Source organism: Leptosomus discolor, chromosome 1 (assembly GCF_034619465.1).
Source record: "Leptosomus discolor isolate bLepDis1 chromosome 1, bLepDis1.hap2, whole genome shotgun sequence".
NCBI classification, from domain to species: domain Eukaryota; kingdom Metazoa; phylum Chordata; class Aves; order Leptosomiformes; family Leptosomidae; genus Leptosomus; species Leptosomus discolor.
The window spans coordinates 102,050,237-102,070,500 of record NC_141391.1 but is presented as its reverse complement, the minus strand read 5'-3'; the positions used below and the strand labels follow the sequence as shown (position 1 = coordinate 102,070,500).

Genomic DNA, 20,264 nt, shown 5'->3' with positions numbered 1-20,264 from the left:
AAAAAAGCATATATTTTTTGCTAACAATAGAAATATTGCCTTAACTGCATAAAGTAGTAATATTTTTCTATGTGCCAGATATCCCAGATATCAAATACTTTGCACACTCTTTTCTGCTGATTCCCTGTCTGCACAGAAAAAGCAAGCAGCATAACATTTCTAGGACAATATTTGCTGTGTTTTCAAACAGACCTGGCCTGATCCTGCAGAGATGTATGCACATGCCTAGCTTAAGGCACTAACCGTTGTTATATTGCAGCCCACCATGCTCTGGGAAATCACGCTCGAAAATAAACCCGATAAGTTGAGTGGTTTCCTCTCTAGCCTCCATCACTTGGAAAAGACTTGTACTGCACTCAGGCATTAGAAGGATCAGTATGGAACATCATCAGAGCTCACAACCCTCTTGTATAGTGCTAAAAATATAACGTAAAAAGTTCCTAAAAAAGGAATTAGACACCCTGTAGATTATTTTCTCCTTACTCCGTTAAAAATATTATTGCTATGGTAAGGAAAAATAATGGTGACGGTTGTCAGAGCTTTGAGTAGACTCATCAGCAATTGTGTTTTTTTGCTGTTTTTTTTTAAGCACTGTACAATGCAAGCTTTCTTTCCAGACAGAAGGAACATCACGGTAGACAGGATGTTATGCTCAAGGTTTTTGTGCTGTGTCTGTAATTACGAGCAGAATCAGTGTTGGTCATCAGACCTGACCTGACCATAGACATGAGGCACTAGGGAACGTGTGAATGAGGCTGGATAGTATGCGACTTGATGACCGGGCTGACATCTAGCTGCTCTTCAGAAGTAGAACGCTGAGCAACGCCAAGCACAGACAGACTGACACTGGGGAGCCCTTCCAGATGCGCTTCTCCTATCAGCTCCCTCGCAAACCTCACCCTTTCTCTGTCTCTATGGAAAAACCTGCTTGTAAAACCCAGAGTAACTGTAGACAGACTGAACATTTCAGGTATGATCCTTTGCTAAGTATTTAATTTTTCCACCAGGTAATCCAATTTGTCTGTGCATGGAACAAGCGTCCAAAGATACCAACAAGGTGAACAAAGATGTACACAGCAGGTTCCCCGCTCTCCAGTCACACCCCACTTTGCCTGGGGGAAACCTCAGGTAGCTTCTTGTGCCTCTGTTGAGGGGTCAGTTGCCCTACTGTGATGACATGCACCCTGAGCAGCTGGTGCATTTTTTACCTACGTGTTTTAACAGAAGTTAAACTATATTTTGGCAATAATTTTTTTCTTACCTCTTCTTTTTAAATCAGTGCTTTTTAAAAAGAGCACACAAACAGATGCTATAGGCAGAGCAAAATTTGCAATGAGAGAGAGTCCTGCCCCAGAACAAACAAGAGCAGGCAGAGGAGTCTGGCTCAAGTCCCTCTTGCCTGATCTATACTAGAAAACACACTTCGGTTTCCTATTTTCCGAGTGGCCTAATTGCAGACTGAGAGCCCTTTTCGTCACTGATGCATTATCCAGCTTCACTGGGAGGGCTCCAGTGGGGAATGTACCCAGGAAAAGGGACAAACTGAGGCTGCTGGTCTCCCTCGCTCCAGCCAGGATGCTGACTGTGAGACTGCAGGCTCCTTCTGGGCTGAGTCCGTCCCTCCAGCTCTCTCCCTGCCTCCCGACGAACATATGAAAAGCCTCACGTCTACCCTGAGGTACACCAGCCAGAAAAAGCAATCTTGACAATTTTTGCAAGGCAGGAAATATGCTTCCTCTTCCCCCAGCTCTGCTGGTGAGGCCTGTGCTGTACTAACAAATAGCAATGCACAAATGTATTTCCACTTAAAACATAATTATTTTCTTGCCATGGATCCACCAAAAAGTCTGATGAATCTGACATATGTGTGTCCTCTATTTCTGTCATGGAAGTGCAATTATTCTGTGGGTTCACCCCAGGAATTGGGTCATCACAGGAAAGTAAGAGTAAGGGAATTGAGCTTTAGGAGTTTGGAGGGCAAAAGTTGTTCATGAAAGTTAAATTAGTCTGCAAAAATTATACCCTTCGCTTTCTTTTCCCTTTTCCCCATGTCAATGTATATACTTTTAAAATCCTGACTCCTTGACAAAGTTTGAATGACTCCCAACTTAAGCATCGCACTGCCAAAAACCTCTTTTGTTTCTTTATAGCTTGCATCTTCCCACATGTACAAACTGCCATAAGAATACCCTCCAGCCATGGGCTGAGATATTGTAGCTGAAGATATGTATGAAAGAGTAGGTGCAGAATGAGACACAACCAGCCAACCAACAGCTCAGCAAGCAACCAAGAAAAATATAGGCATAAAAAGACACCTCTGTCCAAAGAAATGCTGCAGAAACACAAGGCTCAGACAGCAAGGACCTGGGAGAAGTTTGCCTCTGTGCTGAATACAGGGGGCCAGGGTCCTAATTTGGGCACCTTAATCAAATGTGTAAGCTTAGGTGGGATGAATCTGGACCCCTTCCCTCAGCCTGAGTAGGAAAAGCGAGGGATGATAGCATTTGCCACCTTTGCAGTGCTTCCAAGAGGACAAACAAATGGGAAAGTTGCACAGAAAAAAAAAAAAAAGAAAGCTTAGACAGAAATTAATTTCATCAGTCCACCGAAATATCTCTAGACAGTAAAAGGTCTCCATCATTCAGCCTCAGACAGAGTTGAAGAAGGGACCTGCAACTTAAAGGTCAAGTTCCGTGGCTCACTGTTTATGTAAATTAGGGGAATTTGGCAACAAATAAGTAAATTTACTCCCCATGGATACCGACCATTCAGACTTTGATGACTTGTGAAAAACTTTGCTCCTGTCCAAAAAAAGTATATTGCCAGGCTACATACGTGCTTCTCTTGAACTAGAGACCTTTGCTTTTACCAAGCCCCGTGACTGGTTTCCCCACAATAGTTGAAAATACCTGTTTTTTCCAAAGAAATTGGTTTGGATACTTTAATCTGTAGATTACTAAGCAGTCCCTCTTCTGTACTAATGCTCCGTTGTGCCTACACAGGACTGCAGTTCACTGAAAGCTCATAAATTTCATGTGGTTCTGCCTAGTCTTTATTTTAGGTTCTTGAACCATTTTTTGCTTTCCTCATTTTCTTCGCAGCTGCAGAGAGATATAGTAAGCTACTGTATAGCATTTTGAAAGCAGGGCCTCTGAGAAGTTTCCAAACTGCATACAAGCAGGTTATTCTTTGGCTTGTTTTCTTTGGCTTGGTGTTAGCAGTGCAGAATGAGTCAAACAGTATTAACTTTCAAGAGGGAAGTGGTGTGGTCAACCAAAACTGTTTGCGGCTAGATTGCGAAGATAGGTAGAGCAGGTAATGAAGAACAGCCCATAACGCAGGGTGTAGGTAGGAGAGGCAGGCAGACTCAGACAAACAGAATCCTTAATAATTAAATCAACACTGTCGCCTAGAATTTTTCTGCAGCTTTATGTGCTAAGGTTATGACACAGCCTGGCTTTTCTGGACTGGTCAGCCTTGAGAAGATGGCCTGGTGCATGTTGTGTTTAATGGACTCAAACTACAGCACTCTGCAAAGGAAGAATAAAGGTCAGGCACTATTAAAAAAAAATAAAATCAATAGATCGACTTTCCATTTACGGCTGGTTATATTCTTTCTCGTGTCTCCTCCCATTTTTACAGGCTATTCCTTAACTGTTCCGTGATTAAAGAAGGCAAAAGAGATGTTCCTATGTCAGTGCTGCACGGGTCTGTGCAAAGCATGAGGGAGAGCAATGCTTGGGAGAGGCCGTCTCTACTTCTGAATCGTAAGAGGAAGAATTGTCTGTTGTATGAGGGCACGATGCGCTTGTAATAACTGAACCACATCCTAAAGAGAGGGAAGGATGGAAACAGCCTGACCAAGATTTACCATTAACACTAATAGGAAATGCATTTACTCATTACAATTCCCAACTGCAGAGGACAAGCAAAGAGCAAGGACAGAAATGGAGATACAGAGCAAAAGTCCTTTTTGCATTCTTCACAACAGGTGACAGAGGATGAAGCAAGAGCCTGCAGTGTTTTTGTATGGGTCTGCAAGGAGGAAACTCCTGCACCTTCTGACAATCCAGGGCAGGCAAAGCTGGGACGGACTGCAGCACAGATGGATTTTCACCCCTTCCAGTTATATTCAAAGAAGAAAATAGGGCTGTTTGCTGAAAGTGCTGCACAGCTTCATCTGGCCTTTCTCTTAGACACGTGTTGTTTTGGTAAACACACAAGTAAAGCAACTCTTCAAAAACAGAGGCTTCAGAAAAGGTCCTGCACTGCTGAAAGCTTGTTTGGCAAAAGGGAGTGCCTGACCACTCCATGCAGGATGAAAGTTTCCCTCCCCTTTCTCACAGCTCTCTTAGGAGCCTGAGGAAGGCAAGGCCCTCTCTCACACCTCCTGTAGAGAGAAGGGTGAAGGAAGCATGTTGCAGAAGTTGCGTGCTGTCAGGTCCTGCTGCCCTCCAGCACAGCCGTGAAGGAAACTTTCTTGTCTGCCAGCAGTGCGGTAGGCATTCAGTGGCCAAACTTGGAGGGACAGCAGGATTCCTGACCGATGCTCCAACAGCCCAGCTTTGCTAGCTAACCTCCTTCTAGGAAGGGCAGGGGCTATGTGATACCCTTAAAACCACAGTAGGCAGCTCTACTGCGGGGATTCAAGTACAAGTCCATCCTTCCCCAGCTCACGCAAAGCCCCAGCAGCTGCTTCAAAGCTTTAATTTGCTCCTGTTTAACGACTGCCTTTCAAAAGTCTTTGCTTGCTGAAGGAACATAATGGATGAAGGACCAGATTCAGAAACCTTTCATTCAGAGCACCACCAACTAACTTCACTGGAAAGATACTCGGCATGTCAGTGAACTAGGGTCTTCAGCAGGGACCAGCATATAGTCACATCCCCAATGGCCAACCTGCTTGCCAGGGTGCTGCATATTAATGCTTTTCTTTACATATACACACACACACACAAAACACAAGTTGAAATCCATGCAGTCTTTTTTCATATTTCTAAAGACTTGTTCACTGATCTTAACAACTACAAATTCTTTGTAGGTAAGTGCAGCTGACAGGAGAAAGTCAGACCTACTGACTGCTTAGGAAGCATTTTCAGAAGTAATATACATTCACCTAATTCTGCTGTTATCACAGTCACAGGGTACTTGCCCACTGATTTCAGCAGAGCTAGACTGAGGCTGTATATCCCTTGAAAATACCACCATGAAAAAATAGATAAACACTTAAAAATACTTGCCACAGTCTTTGTAGCTGTTCAACCACTACTTAATAAAATAATGAACATTAAGTGCAAAAAAAAAAAAGGGTTGACAAAGACAAAAAAAGGGAAGAAAATAAAAAAAAATCTACCTACCTGTTCTCAATTTAAAATCACACTAATTCGAGGGAGGGTGGAAAAAGATCTGTGTGGGACTAAATGACTCAAAAAAGGAGTTGAAATAATTTCTATAGGACTGGGCCGGCCTTACTGCCGTTCCTAGACCACACTTCAGCAACTCTGGTTTCCTGTTTACCTGCTTTATGCGAGGAAGGAGCTTGTCCTGTCAACACTTCTGTGTATCTTTAAAAAAACACCCAAATAACCAGGCAAGCAAATATATATGAGCCACCACACTCCCAGAAAAGCAGTCTTGACACAAGATTTCATATTGCACATATTTGACAATTTCATTGAACTAAAATGACAAATTCTCTGCCTCACATCACCCAACATCAACCCTCCTAACGGACTCAGCAGTGAGGCTGACAAATGCCAGGGAAAATAATACTGTTCCATCTCATCTATATGGAAGAGTCTGCACCACGAAACCTCAAGGATGCTGGTATTAAAAACCTGTTGAGGTCCTACCTATTCAGTAGGACAAAAAGAATCTCCTCTATCACTGTTACACCAGGGAGTGCCCAGCATTCATATAAATTTCATAATCCTTGGCATATCTGATGGAGAACAACGAGCACTGTTTTTAGGAGCTGAGGGTAGCTGCTAGCCAGGGAAAGCCCGTATGAGGCAGGTCTTGCCTGGACCTTGTCTGCACTGAGGGATCTTTGCACTGGGGCAGTTACAGCAGCTACTCAGCTTTGCTTTTACTGGTCTTTTCAGGTCATGGGCAGTGTGCCTGTGGTATGTCTGTATGGTTTCCAATCTGAAATCAAGTGCTTGGGAGCATGGGCTCTGCTTCAGGTTCCTGCTGCCAGTGAAAGACCGCCAGGGTGGCCAGGTGAGGGGACTGAGACCTCAGACAACAGGCTGGTGCTGTGCCAGCCCCACCAGCCGCCGTGAGGCAGCCAAACCTGGCCCAAAGCTGCCCCTGCCTGCAGGGGGCTGCTCCACCATCTCCTCATGGAGGCGAAGGGGCTTGCTGAGCAGCCAGGGTGTGGGGCACAGAGAGGTCCTTCCGGAACACAGGGGACCCAAGAGCTGCAGAGGTGCCCATGGATGCACTGCAGAGCTGGCTGCATCCAGACACACAACCTCTGGTCCAGTTCTGCAGCCAAACTTTTAACATCCAGTATCAGATAGTCCTGTGCTATGTGATGCTTCTATGCTATACGGTCCTGTGCTAAGCCAGCAGGCCCGACATTGTATCACTGGAATGATTCAGGCTGCTTGTGTGAAAGTGCGTGCATAATGGAAACAGGCCTATTTCCCCCTCACTCTTCACTTTTCTTCAGAAAACACAAGTCACAAACGGACAAACTGCTTTCTGCCCTTTCGCTCTTTGTGTACTTTCATTATGAAAAATGAGCTGGTGGCACGCACAACTTTCACAGTGGTGGGAGACGTGCCCAACTGCAGAACCTACATTTTAGGCTGTTGTTCCTTTGTCACTCAGGGACCATGGAGCTGGCCTGGCTGCTGGGGCGCTGCTAGGACTGTCCTGCCTATTCAGAAACAGCTCCTTTGGTCTGCAAGCATGCTCTTGCAGTAATATACCACTTTAATTTATTTAAATGGATTAAATTGCTCTTCTTTTTCCATCCTTCGATGAGACACGTGCACACACACACAGAGAAAGGAAACCAACAGCAACACCCTACCTACCCATACCCATTTAGAGACAGCAACACATCAAGTCACACTGTGTGAATTTGAGCTAGCAATGTTTTGTAACTTCCCCCAGCTGCCGCATGCTTGCACATGACCATTGCACAAGCCAACTACAGCTGTCCCAAGAGTGCACCCATAATTTAAGCGCTAGTCCGCCCACATCAGTGTCACCTAGACAATAGGATGTGGGGACACAAACACACAGGAACAGACCCAGCAGTGCACAACCATCAGCTTTTCTTGCAGCCCATCCCTTTCTTTTGTCTGTACACGGTCTATTTAGATTGGAAGCTCTCAGGGGCAAGTACCTTAGCCAAGATTTTTTTTAAAAGCAATTAGAAAAGCTGGGTTGTGATACTGAAAGGGTGATGTGCTGCAGAGCACGCAGCTAGTGCTAGCAAAGGAAGAAAGAGTCTCCATTGTGTTTCTGTTATATAGACAAATCAACTTGCAAACAGCACCTTTTCCCCTATACGTTTTCCTCTAAGCAATTTTTAGGCACTGGAATTCTCCAGGTGAATGGAAGTTTCTGAAGTCATCACTGAAATTTATATAGTGAGTCTATTCCAATGACACGATGATTTGTTTTTTCATGGTTTCTCAACTGTTCATTGGTACATGTTAGTCTCGGTTTCCAACAGATGGAGGCACTTGCAGCAGAAAGCAAGCAAGAAATAAAAGCATTTAGTATTATTTCAGCTCACTGATATGAAAAGGTTTTTTGGAGGACAGTTTTGCTTTTCCTTGCATGAAAGGCTGAAGGTGGAAGTGATGTGAAACCCTCAGAGGAATCATCCTTCCCCAGCCTGACATGTGCAGAGTCTTCCTCGCTTCTGCCATGGGATGAGGAATGCCAGCCCCTTGTGGGTTTTGCTAACTCTCCTCCCAGAAGCTGCTCTGGGAGTCTTAAGTCTGTGGGCAAAGGTTGGACGGGGCAGGGGAAAGGATAATCAGGTCAGGTGCACTTAACACCACCAGCCCTTGGGGATTCCCTAAAGAAGACCTCAGGCCAGGCAAGGGGGTGTTTGAAGATTTCCTTCAGAACAGCTACAGGCCATGGGCTTTCCTTGAACCTTTCAAGTGATATGGGATTACTTCAGGTCAGGGTTTGAGTGGGCCCTTAACTGTGGTTGACCAAAGGTGTACCTTTCCCCCTGCCCTGGCTAGCTTTGCCAGGAGGCAAAAGGAAATTTCCATTCCTAAAAAGGTGCTTCTTGGGCCAGCAGCTTTTTCAGCTCCTTCTCAAATCCTACTCAGCAATATTATTCTCTCTCTCTCCGCTACTCAGCACCCTGCCCTTCGGTACAAGGATGCCAAAAAAGTATTTGGGAAAACCACATATCCAATATGGGATAATCACATTTAATGCCCAGCTTAACCTTGGACTTCTCAAGCCCACTGGGGCTAAATCCAGGAAGCCTTTTCATTTTGCACCATTTTTAGGCACTTGGTCCATTAGTGAATTTTTCAGAGCTATGTAGGTTAAAACAATTCAATGAGAAAAACAGAAAGAAGCAGTCAAAAGAAGAAAAACCTAATTTTCCAGCAGACGTACACAGTAGGTCAAATGGCCTAAGGGAAATATTTAATTTAAGAGTCATACTATTTCTACCAAGTTTCCTAACCAAAAGTATTTTCATCAGGAGCACTACTCTTGATCTGGTTACTGCTAATGATTTTCCCCGTGGACTTAGCTCATAAAAACATAAATTGCTTTATGAATCATAGAATCATAGAAGTTGGAGAAGAAAATGATGGGTTAGGTCATCTTGCCCTTCTCCCTGACAGTGCAGTATTATTTCTTTTTATAAAAATTTTGAAAATAAGCATTTATTCAGAGCTGGAGAATAAAAATGCTAAGTTCAAAAGAGATTTTTAAAATACATAATGAAAGCAGTGAAGGGAGAGCCAGATTCTTAAGTACCTTGGCTCTCTCTACAAGCCATGACAATTTGATGACAAGTATCATCTGGATAGGCACAGCCAGAAATTCAACGGCAAAAAAAGGGCAGTGGTGTAAGTCCTGTGCACAAGTAATTATCACAACTGTAAATGCAAATCTGGTAGTTACATAGGCAAATATGCTGTTAGGTAAAGACCTGGCCATCACAGTAATCGTGACCAAAGGTACAATTGGAAGTGCAAGAACCCAAGTCCGCGGGCCTTTGTGCAGAGTAAAGGTGGCACATGTGATACACGCTGTGTTATTGTCACCTATTGTGACACCTCCACACGTTGCAGTGAGCCAAAAAGTCTGTGCTTTGCATATTTGCTTTTGGAGCCTTCAGTTTCAATATTTTTCTGTTTTCCAAAAAGAGCTTCAAATCCTGCTTTGTATTACTTTTTGAAGTTTTTTCCCCAAGCATGCCTAGTTGAAGAGGCTGTCCTTTGCATAAAAAAAAAACCACTTTGAGCATCCGTTTAATTCTGGCTCAGAAACTGCTCTTGAGCCGACATTCTCTGAAGACAAAAGAAAAATGTTTTTGTTATTTCTTAAGTTAATCTTAAAGGTTGGTTTGTTGTGGTTTTTTTTTTTTAAAAAAGGTATTTATATGTCCTGTAAAGCTGACTAAAATCATCCTGGTGTGAAGTTCTGACTTTTGTCTCAGTTGGCCTTCATGGTCAGAAATGGCCCCTCACCTTCCAGCATTTTTCACAGAGAATGCAGGCACTCACTAGAATTCAGACTGTCTGAGAACCATTATAAACATAAAGTAAATGAATCAAAAACTGTTGCTGGAGTTGGTTTTGGACTTCAGTGTGTTTTTTCTAGGTCTCTGTAAGACAGCAGTATCTAATTTTGTTCCCATTACTGTCTTCCACCGTTGTCTTTTGAATTGGGACATCTTAGAAAATACATCTCAGTATTTCAGTAATTCCTTTAGCTCAAGCAAGCGAGTAAGTCGTGGATCTGTAAGGATGAACATTCCCAAATATTGATCACTGAAACTAGAAACACTCTAACAATTTTTATTTTGATTCTAGTCTCAATACAAGATGGCTGATATAATTTTAAATCCCTTCAATACACAGCATGCATGTCTGACCACAAATCTTGTATGTGAGTTTACGCAGGTAACAGCCCTGCAAACTATTTTTGTACAGGCCACACATGTAACTGATCTAATTGAACCAATGCAAAATAGGATACATCCACTGAGCGAGAGTATAGAAAAATAAATGCACAGGCCAAACACGCCAGAACTCTCTCTGAACAGAGAATGCACTGGGTACCACTTCTTATTTCCTTCACAGCCTGTGGTGTATCTCTTCAGGCCGACTTGTATCTCAGTCAAATGTATAAAGAGGAGAGAAGAAACCACACTGATGGCAACAGCCGTTGCAATTCAGAAACCCTTGGTGAGAAGTCAAACTGAAGGACTTTGCAGCCCACTTAAAAACGAAAGGAGCATAATCCCTTCTATGCTGCGTCATGAATGACTTAGCAATAAAAGGAGCTGTGCATTCCTACTGAGGGGGGAGTCTGACCTCTTCTCCTGACACGCATAAAGCCTCTTCCACTATGCAGCTGATTTGCCTACAACAAAGTGAAATTATTTACAAGGAAGCTTTTACATACACTTGAGTCGGGAAGATACGTATGTTGCTTCAGTATGTATTATATCTCTACTTCCTTTTTAAAATGTAGAATCCTATTAAATATTAACTATTATACCAACTGAAGAATTGATTTAAAACAGTAGGTTGATTTTGCAGGATGATTTTGTTTCTTACCGTTCTAGCAGGCTCATGTTTAAAAAACTAAAGCTTATTTGTTTTCTGCAAACTATGAACATGCCCAGGTAATTACATATGCAAATCTAGAACTTGCATATACAAATATCTTTTTATGTGCACAGCTGCCTGGTTCACTGGGGATATTTTTCAGGGACAATTCAACTACAATTTAAAAAAAAAAGCAACAAAAAAAAACCCAACAAAAACCCCAAACTAAATAAGAAGCCTTACTCTGACGGCAGTATTTGTTTTAAAGTCTGGCCTCAAATCCAAAAAATATAGGTCAGATTTTTCCACTAAATGTATGCAGCATCATGATGCAACTCAGACAAATGAAGGCTCGAGAAGAAAATGCACAGGCCAGACATGAGTTTTCTAAGCTATTTTAGTTGAAGCTTCAAACCTTTCTTTTCTTCCCACCACCTGCTCCAGTTAAGCAACCCCAAGCTGCGAGTCTCATTCTCTAGTGGGTGTTTGAATCCTGCTGCGCTCTTCTCCCAGGATAATTCCACTTAAGCAACAGCCAGAACTTCTGCCAAGCGTGCGGGGGGAGGAGTGCAAGAAACTAACCACAAACCTCAATTTACATCAGGGCATTTTGATAAAAATATGAAAATGCCCCATTCAGGCTAGTGACTGAGGTTAACGATTGCCTCCGGTAACAGGCAGTGTATGTGCTGCAGAAGCATCTATACCTGTAGATCTGCTCCACCCTCACTTCGCTTCACCCTTCAGACAAAACAGCCTGCCCTCATCACCTGGACAATACAACTGCCTGTGTGAAAGGTGCGGGTATTCCCTTGGAGGTATCAAGTCATTCCTCTCTTCCTTCTACTTAATTCTTAAAAAAACAAAGGGAAAAATAAAAAGAGAAAAGTTTGGCCGTCTGTGAAAATGGGTGCTCCTAAGCTATATGACAGCATGAGGTACAGTGAACTCCACAAGGCAGCAACCAGGTGTCCTCTCTCAGGCATTTATTTGTTTTTGCAGGGTGGCTGAGCTTGAAAAGTTAGATCAATGACATATTGGTTTCCAATGCTTTAAAATCCTCTTAACATCTGAAAGGCAAGTCTAGCAAGAAATGATGCATAAGGTATATGCTGCCCACCTTTTACCAGCATCCTTTCTGTCAGCTTTTGGGTATGATCCAAGTCATCCCTGGGTAGATACTTTAGAAATGCAATGCAAGTCATATTGTAGATCATCTGGACACCCATGAAAAATTAGGCTTTGGGAAGGCATGATTAAAACCATTCGTAGGACAGCCTTGGCTTAAAACATACCCACTGCTCCACATGCATTGGTTATTGCTGCATCTCATGAGGCTGGTGATGAACTCCTGTACTAAAGCATCAGCTTGGCCTTCTGCAAATGCTGTCATTAAATCACTTACTTCTGGGTTCGCGAGGTCCATCCACTGTTATCTTGATGGCTCTGTGGTATGTGGCTACTTGTGGTGGATTTGTGAAGACCGTGATAGTTAGCGTGAAGCTTTTCCCTGCAACAGGAAAAAAATGTTACTGAGCATATGTGTTGAGAAAAGGTGTACTCCTCATTTCAGATAGCACTCGAAAACACCAAGTGGCACTGAAACACGTTAGTTGTCTGTATCTGAAGACAAATATGTGCCCAGAGAGTGGGGTGTAAAACCTCACAACTGCCTGGTGCTGGATGCATTCCCTCTGTGGCAACATCTCAAAGCTTTCGGGGAAAAAAAAATTAATTTGTATTTAAATGATCTACACTTTGTAAAAAAAAAAAGGAGGTTACCCTTAACAGTTAGAGTTTATCTGATCTACATGACTGCTGGTACTTTATCTATACTTTCTAAAGGGTGTTAGTTCAGAGAGGCTAAGAAATTATGGCTGACTCTTCCAAAACTGCCACAGGAATCTGATCAACAGCACTCGTTAATATTAAAGAGAGCTGGGTGCTCAGATCCCCTAGGCAGATCGTAAAATCCCACGCTTTGTGGCTGAAGCTAGCGTTAGATAAATTCCATATTGCAAACCAGAACCCTTTAAAAATAATCTGCTACTGCAATGCCAAGAAACAAGAGAGTGGAAAAAAAAATCCCTACAGCTTGTCCACAGAGAATTAAAACATTTTATGAAGACATAGCAGAGCATTATGCTTAGTTTCTCTATTATTCAGCAAGAAAACTGTAAGGGCTGTTCAAAATTGTTGTGTGCATGCCACAGCTCTCAGATGGGAAAAGTACTCATTTTGATGGCTGCTGGGGAGGGTTTCCTATCCCCTTGTGACTGCAATGCCTTCAGCTCATGCTACCCCTGGATTTGCTTTTGGCCAGCATTTACTTGAGGCATTTTTTAAATAACAGAAGTAACATTCTGCATCTTTGATGAGACCTCATATATGCATTCATTATGGCTTTGGCCTGGACAACAGTAAAAACATTGCCTGTCAGCAGGTTTAGCATAATTATCTCAGCATCATGAAGGACTCAGATACTGACAGGAATCTTGGTTATCAGTAAGAGACATCAAGGGACATCACCCAAGTCAGATAACCAGGAACTGTTGTAAGAAAATTGAGGTTCTCCTCCTTTGGGCACATGCTGTGTGAGCTTTCCCATACAGATCTGCCTGCTTCATTTTACCACTTTCCTCCAGCCTTCCTGAGTGCTGAGTTTCTTCCCTTTTAAGACTTCCCATTTTTGTTTGCTTCATTTATCTATATAAATAAATACAAATTTAAATATAAACGTAAATATAAATGCCTGCATCTAGCAGCAATACTCCCCCCCCTCCCTACGCACATTCATTTGCAATTCAATACTTCTCTTAATGCAGTTCCTACTTTGGTGCTAATGGTCTGCATCAACATCACAGGGAGCACACACACATAGCTGTTACTGGAAACTGTCCTCATCACATCCCTGTGAATTAGGGAGGTATTCTCCCCAGTCTACCGATGAGGAACTGTGGGGAGATAAAGTGTCTTGGCCACGGATCTCACAGGAAGCCTGTGGCCAGTGATGCTAACCACTTTGGCTGCTGCAATTAAATCCAACTATAATCCTGAATCACAGCCCTGACAAAACAGGAGCTGAAACACAAGCCTTGCAAATCCCAGGCCAGTGTCTGCCCACCTCCACATCCTTGCTAGAAAGCGGTCCCTGAGGCTGAAAGAATTGCAACAGAAGCAAAAGTCATTTTCAGATGCCTGTCTGAGGACCTTTGGACCTCAACTCTTGGGTCCTACATCTACCCAGACCAAGGATGGCTGTGTTCTTGACATTCTTTAAATACCAAATTAAATGATAAAGCTTTACAGCTTTGTTACTCTTGCTCTGCTAACACAACAGATCTTTCTATGAGACATCAGTAATAATGTTCAATAAACTTCCTTCCCAAAAACTTTACCACTCATAACGCTAGACTTAACAAATACCAGAGAGGCACCTGCGGATCTTTATTCTTTCAAAAAATAGTTTCCCTGTATCATTATAAACCATGCCTAGATCACTAAGACAGAGACTTTGACAGTGTACTTGATTCTCTTTACTAATCTGCAGTATTTCCATCTTGCTTCCCGTTTGGGGGGTTTTTTTAGACAACTGCTGACGCATTAGGTAAGATGCTCCTGCTGTTCTGCTAGAATACATAGTCAATTTATTTATTTGGAAGACTCTTGTGGATTTTCCAGATAGAAAAGAAACACAGAAAAAAAATTGTAACAATAGTGAAATGTAGTAAAATGTGGACACATTACCAGTCTACAAGGCCAGAATAAAGAAGAGGGAGGTGAAGTTACATTCAAGATTTTCTACAGAACACACTAGATCTCAGAGCCTGTATAAGATTGTGACACAAGTTGGCAAAAGCAGGAAGATACTTAGCTTGCTTCTTGTTGACAGAAGACTATTCATTAACCACATACTGGTTAACCACAGAACTATATAACCATAAACCTATGTGTCAATCATTGTTGCTTACCAATAATTCTGGCTATGTTTTTTCTCTGGTTATTCTGTTTCATTTACATTTAGCTTTATTAAGTGGTTTTATCACTTTTATTCATAGCTTCTACATTATTCATCGTTTATGTGTCTGGTTGACAAAGGTAGATTTAGATTGGAGGTATTGTTAGTGAAATCTGTGTTTTATGGATATTCCTGTTTTGGGATGACAGAAGGACTATAAACATCTCCTCCTTGCTTTTATGCATTATGATACAGCCATGATACAGATATTTATTTTCAAGGTACACTTGCATAATACACTCACACACAAGCACATGCACACACACACGTACATATGCAACATGCAGCAGACTAAACTGGTGAAATAATACTGGGTTAGTCAGTGGAGGCTGTATTCAGACTCCCTAGCACTGCAGCTTATATTAGATGCCATGATTTCCGATGCCTAAGTAAGTGGACCTCCTAACTATCAGTAGAAGACCTACATTGAGCACTTAGTGTCTCTGCTCAACTCAGAAAGGGGTGGGTGCCATCAAAACTGAGTCAGACAGCCTAAGTGATGGACTGACCTCTCTAGTGACTGTAAAGAGGGACCAAACACCCCAAGAAAGCATTCTGAAACACTGGCCTGATTTGGATGCCTCCAATAGTCATGATGACAATTTCATGGTGTTCTAGCAGTCACAACTGCATGTAGCCCTCCACTAGCTAACATCAAAATCTGAGACCCTCTGGGATAAACAGTCCCATAAATCTACAGAAAACCATACACAAATTAGCTCGGGTCTATGATGCATGTCGCAGTAAACTGAAGATAGTTGCTACCGTGTCATCATGGGAGACTTTACCGATGGTGGAAGGGCTAACAGGTGGCGTCAGTGTCAAGCTGTGACTTGCTGGGGTACCAGAGTCACTTCAGAGACTGTTGCTCTCTCTGTAAGTATCCCTGATAGTTACTAATATTAGGCACATAGCACCTCATAAGCACAAGGATTAAATTCTCCAGATGCGGGACAGGGCTCTGCCTTTGGAAAACCTTCTCACAGACATCAGGCTTACCCTCATATGTGTAAGGGCAGAGCACAAGACTCACTGCTTCCATCAAGTTTTCCCTTACAACTAGGTTAGGAAAAATTGCTCGGTAACGTTTATTTTTGCAAGAGCATTAAGGTCAGAACACTCCTAGAAAAAAATAATGGAAACAGTAGCACTTCTGGCTGAAATACAATACTGACTTTTGAAATGATACCTAGAGACTTGTTGATGGGACTGAACTATCAGAAGTGCCATCAAGTGTCACTGCTGATTTGGCAGCTGAAGTCAGGTGGATTAAACCAGTTGTCCCCAGCTCACGACTTCACAGGATTGTTCGTGAGATCCCCTGATGCTGTGTAAAGCTGCAAGAACTTAAGAAGAAGCACAAAGCATAATATTGTCCACCAGTGCCTGCTCAGCAATCCTGTTCCTGGACCAGCAAAAGGAGAAGATCAGCCTCCCAGACCCAAGCATCTGAAAGTGTTGTGCCTGTGTTCTGCACTGCAATACAGGAACTTGAAGTCTGTGTTCAGTCTACGTCCCATCTGACAAAGGCTGGACGCAAAACAAGCAGTGAGCTCACATCTAGCATGGTGAGAAATCATTTAGGTAGTCCCCCAGAATAGCACTGAAGGGCTCTAGAGGGAGCAATAGGCCTATCAGCTATGGCCCTTGGGAATGTTTGAGAGGAACCAAGGGGGGAAAAATTAATCTCAAGTGACAACATGGTCACATGAAGCTCCTGTGTGGTGCTTTAGTCATCCCTGAGCAGTGTCATGACCAGATGGGTCTGGGACTGGGAAGGCACACTTAAAATCTAAGTGGCTGCACGGGCAGGTGTGAAGAGGAATGGGAACAGACACACTTTAGGGAAGAGAGGCCACATCTTGAACATATCACTTCATTTTAATCCACCTCTTTCTCAGGCAAAAAGAGACATTGGCTCTATTGATGAAGGTTCATCCGTATGAGGACAGAAAAAAATGGAATTAAAGTTTCAGAAGTTTGCCCAGGGAGGAAAGGGAGGGTATGGGTGAGGAAAGGGAGGCCAACAGATGATGTGGTTACAATTACTATCTTTTTCTTTTGGGATTTATTCTGATGACCACAGATGTGTCATTAGAGCTGTTGGGCAGGGGGTTTGAATTGTTACAGGAAATTATTAGGTAAAAAGAAGAAGAAAAATGGGAAAGGAGACAAGAATGCTTGTGCTGACAAGGACAAAAGGTATAGATGGAAAAATATGAAATGTAATACACAAATGCAATACAAATTCTATTACAGACATTTCTATTATATTAGTGAGAGACTCCCAAGTTCTAGTAAGAAAGATTATGATACTTTTTTTTTTTTAAAAAATCCAGCTTCTGCTTTTTAATGCTTATGTACTTATTTTTATTAAACCGTACTAAATGGCCAATTTTATACATTTTTACAATTTCTCACAACATTTTCCTGGGTATCTGCCAAAGTGAAGATGTCTGCTGCATTTTAATAACGTATCTGACTGTATATCTGGGCAGGATGTAATACGCACACACTTGCATAGTCGTTCTCAAACACCAACTATTATACGCTGGGGCCAAATTTTGCCATTCTTATCACTTGAGCCACTGTGAATACCCCAAATGTAATCAATAGGACAACAAGGGCAAACATGATTTGTCCTTTCATTAGTTAACTGCTGCTCATCATACAAGTGAAATATTTTTTAGAGTTCAAGTTGCATGCCCAATTGCAAAAAACCTGCACAAGTCCAAATTCTGTGCTCAAATGGTGACTCTTTTTTCCTGTCCCCAGTGACAGTTTCACAGAGTCAGAAGACAACTTTGCCTGTTATGTTTGGTCCAGTGGCTATTTCATCAGAAGAAAGCTGTAACTGAAGCAAGAGGCATCAAAAAAATAACATAATTTGCTTACCATCGGCACCACAGATACCACTGAATTTAAATATGAGAGAAAACTGTTATTCGCCTCATCCACTAGCACACTGTAAATGGTTTACAAATTCTGACCACCACAGACCAACAGTCCAAACATATAAATGTGAACATGGGGAGATGTCAGCAAATATGGTTGATTGCCCAAAGAAATGCAAGAACTACCTATGCAAATCATTTGCATGGACAACCGATGTGTTTGTGTATTTATATGGATGGTTTGTGGGTGTGTGTGTCAATTTGGAGATTCGGGAAATGCACCCACTTGCCTCCTGCCAAAGCAGCCTGGGTCAGTATAAAGGTATACTTTTGAACATTTCTGTCGAGTGTCTCACTCCAGGAAGTTCTTATATCTGTACTTACAAAGCATCCACTTACCCAGAATGAGATTTCCACTGCATTAAATCAACAGGTGTTTTGTTCCGGATTTATATGGGGCCAAGTTGTCATGCAAATGGACAAAAGTGGTCCTGCTGCAAACTCGGACCCAGCTATGAACTGTTGAATTTGCTTTGCAGTAAGTTATGGAAAAGCATCTTGCTGCTGTGGGAGCGTGGCTGGTGCTGGCTTCGCCCCTTCCCTTTCCTTCCCAGCTCCCTGCAGCACTACCGAGTTCTTAACCAAGATGTGCACTTCACTCTCTTTTCCTTCCCTGCCCGTTCTCCAAGCTTTTATCCAGCTAACAAGTCAAATGCTGTGGTGGAGAGCAGTACAGCCACCTGCCTCTCCTGCCACAGCTCTGGGGATTCCCAGAGCTTGAAGGCTAGAAGAAGGTTGTGCCTAGGCTGGAATTGTTTCAAGGCGCTATTTTGGTGAAGCACATGTACATTTAACCTAAGGCAACACAGGAGCTAGATTAAGCAACCAAAATTACATAACTGAAATCAAGTAACATTAATAGAGGCGCTGTCAACCTAAGCAGGCACTAAAATTGAAATTTACCTTAAGCCCATTATCTGGATGACAAGGATAGTCCTGACACTCTTCTGAAAATTGTCCCTGACCATCTTCTTACTTCATAAATCAAAAATATAACCCAAGTCTGCAAGCTGTGGACATGAAATATTTAAGCAAACAGATACAGAAGCTGTTTCTATACTCAGTGTAACTTACAGCTGTTAAAATAAAGCTAACTCAGGCCCTCAGCAGCTATTCCAGCAGACACATATTAGTGATACATAGCAATGTTTTGTTCATGTCCCTTGTCATCAGGTGTACCAGGCATGTTACGAGACCTGTCCCCTACACTACACGTTTCCCTTTGCACTGGAGGATGCCCATGCAAGTAGCATGTCCTAAAGTTGCTTTCCCCCCAGGCTTGCTGTGCTACAGTGGTACCAACATTCAAATACCTTTCCTCAGAAAAAAAAAAGAGAACACGTTTCTGCTGGAATAAACAAAAAGTGCCAGCACCCAACATCCCAGAAATGTGTCACTGTCAATTCAAAAATCACATATTTGCTTGAATGCTGCTTTTTATCAATTTCTGTAGAAACTAACAACTTCAGTATTTGATCTGAAGCCCTCAGAAGAGTGGTTCTCCCTTGCACAAACAGGGATAGCTCACATTCTCAAACGTTGCAAGGGTGGGACTCAACTCAAACAGATGCAATTTCTCTCTCTTTTTTTGGCCAGATGTTTACATTTTAATTTGACAAGTTTATGTGCAGCCAGTTTCACTTCTGTGCTGATGAGTGGTTTCACTTCCCAGTCCCATGTGCTGTCATGATGATACCATCCACCACCTCCTCCAGCCTTGCAGGGGCCTCTGTGCTAATCCCTTCCCTGACAGCCCAACAATGTGTGTAAAAGCGCAGCCACTGCTGCCGCTGCTGCTCCAGTGTTTGCCTGTGAGGCACCTGATGGCCCTTCTCTGCTTAAGAAATGTGGATTTGAAATGCATTCATTTGAAATGTTCACACCTAAAATGTTAGATGCAAGGCATCGGTCTCAATTGGATACCTTCTGGCTCCTTCCCTCACTTCTACTATGTTCGTGTTATTTTTACTGTGACTGTGCTTCAGCAGAGATGCCACAAAAGCACAAATTTGTCTGTTTAGACTAAAAAAACCTCTGGCGGTTGAGTAGCAGGAGGTACCAGGTGTAGGTACTAAATGGTCATGGTCATTTATCAGGAAGGGGGCTGCAACACAAGACAGGTAGAAAAATAACTCTGACCTTATGGGAAAGGACATAAATGAACTAACTGAGGAGAAGAGGCATAGGGTCAAGAGATTTGGGACTGATGTGGCAAGAAGAACATCTCTGAAGACATGGTGTCCTACAATAGCTTAGAGTGACACCCAGTAGTTAACGTAGACATTAGTCACTTCTGTATGCCAACCCCAACAACTCACAAACACGCAAAACCACCAGGAATCCCCCTATATTGTGATGTTGTCTGACTTCAGAAGAAAGGCTATTTCAAGCTGTGGCAGGAATTTGGATGGCAGGAACATTAGTTGTACTTCAGCATCCTTAGGTCTAAGTTCTATGTCAATACCAGCTTTTAGGCTTTGTGATGGAGGTGGTATATGTAAATGTGTGTGTGTG

General features: G+C 42.6%; 1 protein-coding gene across 3 annotated transcripts in view; it reads right to left on the bottom strand.

Moving 5' to 3' along the window:
• Positions 1 to 20,264, bottom strand: part of RUNX1 (RUNX family transcription factor 1) — a 169,306-nt gene that overhangs the window by 36,553 nt on the left and 112,489 nt on the right. For all 3 annotated transcript variants that reach the window (XM_086482482.1, XM_086482490.1, XM_086482498.1), the window contains one exon: positions 12,184 to 12,288. In XM_086482482.1, coding sequence (XP_086338608.1) covers positions 12,184 to 12,288 — 105 coding nt within the window. The remainder of the gene's footprint in view (positions 1 to 12,183; positions 12,289 to 20,264) is intronic.